The following is a 5,205-nucleotide window of genomic DNA, read 5'->3' as shown; positions in this document are numbered from 1 at the left end:
ATAAAACTGACCTTCCTCCTTTTAAAATACCCTTTTCAAAATTCCTGCTCCTTTTTAAAATATACTTTTCAAAAATTCCAACATATAATTATATATGTTTCATAATAAATATAAAAACATATATAATGTCTTAACCTTTTCACATTTCACACATACATATGTTGGTTTGAGAGAAAAAAAAAAAAAACTTGAAGTATAAGTGCAAGCTTGATGTAAAAAAAAAAAAACTACGAACTCCACCTAAATCACTTACACACTCCACGTTTTAGGCTTCATGGCACGTTTCACCATATGCCCACGGCCTTTTTATTTCTTGCAACAACTGTCTTAACGTTCCTCACTCCACGTTTTAGGCTTCATGTCACGTTTCACCATATGCCTACGGCCTTTTTATTTCTTGCAACAACTGTCTTAACGTGCCTCAGCGATTTCCTGGACAGATCCTTTTCTTGGACTCCCTTCTTTGCAGCGATTTCCGATTCCATGGACAGATCCTTCAATAACTCCAGAGGTAACAACGATTCCATGGACAGATCCTTCAATAACTCCAGAGGTAACAACGAACGTTTTAACGAACGCTGCCAGAGTAAGGCGATGGCACTAACCGGCTTGTACAGGCTTGTACAGTGGATATTCAACCCTAACTTTACTGTGTTCTTTTTTAAGGGATTTTATTGGGGAGTAATACTATAATACTTGTATTCATATTAGGAGATATATATTGAAGAAAAAATAACATAATATATTAATCATATAATAGGAAGTAAAGTTTTTATATTAGTAGGTATAAAAATGGAGTTCAAAATTAATGAAAAAATATAAAAAGTTATAAAAAATGCAATTGTATTTTCTATTTTTCTTTATTAAAAAAATATATCACATCAATGCGTAGGGTTATAAATTGAAAAAAACAAATTACATTGTCAACCAAATTCATTAAAGATGAATAAGCATTTGTGACAGCTAGATGGCGAGATTCATCAATTTTCATTTTCCTTTTTTTAATCACACGGGCAACAATTCCAAACATTGCCCGCGATTGTTGGCCTATATAATACCAGGCAATCGAGATTCTATCACATGACGCGCAGAGCTTAGGTTTTGAGTTTAAAATAAGCAGGTAGAGTGTGGTTGAATTAGCTGAAGTTATGCCTCAGATCTCTCAATCTTTGTCATCGTCCAACGATTTGAAGAGCAACAAATCATCCATGCTCTCTCATCATCATGGAAATCTGTGGAGCAATGATTTCATACAATCTCTGGACTCGCCCTATGGGGTAATTAGATTACATTAAACACTGAGCTAGTGCTGTATTATGAGAGGTATCTCTGTATTTTTTTAAAGTATTATGTGAGGTATTTGTATATTTTTTTATTATGCTTTTTAAGGGATTTTATCGGGATTTATATTATAACATTGTATTTATATTTAAAGATATATATTAGAAAAAAATGGTATAATATATCAAGCATATAATAAGAGCAAAAAGTTTTTATATTAGTTTTTATAAAAGATATTTTCCAATACATAATCTTAATTAAGTATTACTTCGTCATATATCAAAAAAAACATTAAGTGAAACCCATAATATTCTTTCTTCAAATTTGTGTTTGTGGTTACCAATAAGATATACATGGTAATATTGCATTGCACCGTATTCAGGCACCTGCATATCGTGAGAGCGCTGAAAGGCTTATCGAAGAGCTCAAACATTTACTTTCTGGTTACCTGGATGACGGCTGCAATGGCGATCTAATCAAACGTATTGAGATCGTCGACACGGTTCAATGTCTCGGAATTGATCGACACTTTCAACACGAAATAAGTGGAGCTCTGGATTACCTTTACAGGTTAAACACTTACAATTGATTCTAAATATTATAGAAATTGATGCTTCCCATATGGTTGTGTGCTTCTGTATGAATATATTTGCTACCAGATGGCTATGCATGGATTGGAATATTTTTTTTTCTTAATTTTAAAATGAGTAACCGGGCAGGTATCATACTTTTTGACATGGTTATGACTATATCCATGGGCCTACCATCTGTCCTCCTCTCCCGAGATTAGGCTATTCCTAAACCCAAAACCTTAAATCTCTTATATCATAATTATCAGCCATTAAACTACATCCAAAAGACAATATTTTGAAGTACCAGGGTTTTGTTTACAATATAATACTGATATACTGATAGCAATTCGTTCATTATAAACCCGCTGCTGATTAACAGATGCTGGAACGAGAAAGGCATCGGGATAGGATCAAGTGATTCCCTCATCAAAGATCTCAACGCTACTGCTTTGGGATTTCGGGCTCTCCGACTATATCAATATAACGTATCCTCAGGTGGAAGATGCACTTCATTTTCTCTTCTGTAATTAGCTGGGCATAATTTTATGCATCTGGATTATGCATAATAACTTTGATTATACCTTGCATTGAACAGGTGTCTTTGAGAATTTCAAGGATGAAAATGGGCACTTCTTTTGCAATTCCACTGGTGAACAAGAAGGAGGAGATAAAAGAGTGAGAAGCATGTTGTCACTATTGCGAGCTTCAAGCATTTCATTTCCCGGAGAAAAATTGATGGACGAGGCAAAGTCCTTTGCCACAGATTATCTGAACCAGTTTTTAACTGGAGGGGATTTCACGGATGTCGATCAAAGTCTTTTAAGAGAGGTGAACAATAAACATGAGAATAGATTCATTTTAATCAAGTAAATATATATTTATTTGATTGTAGATTTTGAACATATTTTCAAATTTTACTAACAAAAAATGTCAAACTTGATTGACCTCAATCTTGTTCACGCGATTCCAAAATATTATTTTCCAAAATTACAATCGAGATCCAGATAACCTACACTCTCAAACATGTATCAACAACAAATTGATTTCGTTCTATTGTTATTTTCTATCTAGGTGAAATACGCATTGGAGTTCCCATGGCATTGCAGCATGCCAAGATTGGAGGCAAGGAGCTTTATCGAAATATATGGACGAAACGACTTATGGCTCAAGTATTAACTTTCTTAATGATATAAAATTTGAATTAATCTTGAGCTTCAATTTGGTATCAATGCACTAATCTCTTTTCCGCTAATTGTTAAGGTCGAATATAAACCAAATTTTTTTAGAGTTGGCGAAATTCTCAAGGTTATACTTCGACATTCCCATAAATTACGTTATTCAGAGATTGATTGAGATTATCATAGATGACCTAACCCTAGAGTATTACTATTACTTGCATAGGTGGAACTGGATGGCAGAGTCAGACATCGCGGAGCTGAATTTCTACCGGAGGCGTCACGTGGAACTTTTCTTTTGGGTAGTTACGGGCACGTTCGAACCTGAGTTTTCTCCATGCAGAATTGCATTCACAAAAATTGGTACAGTGTTGACTATTTTAGATGACATCTACGATACTGAGGGAACCTTTGACGAACTCAATGTCTTTACAGAGGCACTCAAACGGTAAATTCGAATTATAGACTTTGTCGAAACTGGCATTGATATATGTGTCTTTTATATGAAATTCGAATCATGTAACTCGTTATGGTATTAAATGTCTGTTAATTTTTTTATTTATTTTTTTTCATATTAAACTAATAATGTGAATGAAGATTTTAGCTCTCGTAAATTTCAAAATATTATTATCAGCAATTCCAACCAGATTGAAGTTGATCATTATATATTTATGAAATATTCTTAAATTTACGATCAAGATAAAGGTAACCAAAAAACTGTCTGCCAAAACCGAATAATTTCTATGGCAGGTGGTTTCCTCTGATTATTATTGTGCCATTTTCAGATGGGATCTTTCGTCGATCGACTGCCTTCCACGATACATGAGAATTGCATTGAAGTTCTTCTTTAACACGTCGAATGAATTGACTGAAGAAGTTGTGAAAAAGCAAGGACGGGATATGTCAGCTTACATACGAAAAAATGCTGTATGTATTGTTTATGAATATAGGCAAAGGGAAATATGATCAATATTTCTCATTGAAATCATTGTTAATATTCTGAAGTCATGGCCTGTTTAGTGGGAACGATTTGTCGAGGCTTCTTTGCAAGATGCGGAATGGATAACCTCTAGACATGTCCCGACGTTTAACGAGTACATACAGAATGCCAAAACAACCACGGGGGTGTGTGCACTGAATTTGATCCCTCTCCTGTTGATGGGTCAACTTTTACCCGACAACATTCTGGAACAAATATACTCCCCCTCCAATTTCCACCATCTTGCAGAATTGACGTGCAGACTCACCGACGACGTAAAAGATTTCCAGGTATATAGAGATTTATATCAATTTCAGAGTCTGAAAATATTTTATAATAAATGACGTCAAACAAATAATTAATCGGCGTCGTCAGATTTCAAAATAGTTTTTAAATATCGCAGATTCACTCAAGCTTTTCTTTTCTTGAATTTATTTTTTCTCCATGCAGGCGGAGGAACGCAGAGAATTAGCTTCCAGTGTTGAATGTTATCTGAAAGACAATCCAGAATCTACAGTAAAAGATGCTTTAAATCGTATAATTGACATCGTGTATCTTTCTTTAAAGGAACTGAATCGGGAGTTTATAGAGCATGACAGTGTGCCTCTTTGTTGCAAGAAGTTTACTTTCAATTTTGCAAAAGCCGCGCAGCTTTTCTACAAAGACGAGGATGGCTTCTCCATTTCTACCAAGGAGATAAAGGATCATATATTCAAAGGTCTTATTGACGAAGTGCCCATTTGAAGTATGTTCTACATATCATAAATATGGATAATTTAAATATAGTTTGTGGAGTCGAGTCTTAACCATTAGGCCCAGTCAACACCTATACTTGTTGCTAAAGTAAGTAGCAGTGTAACCATGGGAATTTTGGTACAATTTCAATAAAATTATGGTGAAATTTTTGGAAATCTTGTTATGGTTAAGATTATGGGCGATGAAGTTTTGGAAATCTGGTTATGGTTGAGATTTTGGGTGATGAAGGGTTTTTGGAGGGTACTGAATTTATTTTTATCATAAAAACAAGATTCAAACATTTTTAATATCAGATTTTTTGAAAAAAAAAGTCAAATTCTAACAATTTTTTGGCCATTATCTCTATAAACAATGCCTATGATATATAGTACAATACCCATGACATATAAACAATGCCCATGATATATAGTACAATACCCATGATATATATAGTACATTGTAT

General features: G+C 34.1%; 1 protein-coding gene across 1 annotated transcript; it reads left to right on the top strand.

The window, feature by feature from the left end:
• The first annotated feature begins 1,148 nt into the window (after positions 1 to 1,148).
• LOC149167309 (alpha-humulene synthase-like) lies at positions 1,149 to 4,751 on the top strand. The gene is made up of 9 exons (XM_089431497.1): positions 1,149 to 1,277; positions 1,664 to 1,851; positions 2,233 to 2,348; positions 2,449 to 2,681; positions 2,925 to 3,022; positions 3,114 to 3,476; positions 3,814 to 3,955; positions 4,049 to 4,297; positions 4,458 to 4,751. The coding sequence occupies exons 1-9, from the start codon at positions 1,149 to 1,151 to the stop codon at positions 4,749 to 4,751; spliced, it is 1,812 nt and encodes a 603-aa protein (XP_089287623.1).
• Positions 4,752 to 5,205: the final 454 nt, after the last annotated feature.

The sequence above is a fragment of the Pinus tabuliformis genome, chromosome 5_1, assembly GCF_031772625.1.
Source record: "Pinus tabuliformis cultivar Carrire ecotype Pingquan chromosome 5_1, CPIR1, whole genome shotgun sequence".
NCBI lineage: Eukaryota > Viridiplantae > Streptophyta > Pinopsida > Pinales > Pinaceae > Pinus > Pinus tabuliformis.
This window is presented reverse-complemented; position numbering and strand designations above follow the sequence as displayed.

Bases quoted from the DNA above. Each gene is read 5' to 3' on its own strand.
- LOC149167309 (XM_089431497.1), top strand. From the start codon at position 1,149: ATGCCTCAGATCTCTCAATCTTTGTCATCGTCCAACGATTTGAAGAGC. The intron at 2,349-2,448 runs GTGGAAGATGCA...TGCATTGAACAG, and splicing joins TCAATATAACGTATCCTCAG to GTGTCTTTGAGAATTTCAAG. The intron at 3,477-3,813 runs GTAAATTCGAAT...TGCCATTTTCAG, and splicing joins TTTACAGAGGCACTCAAACG to ATGGGATCTTTCGTCGATCG.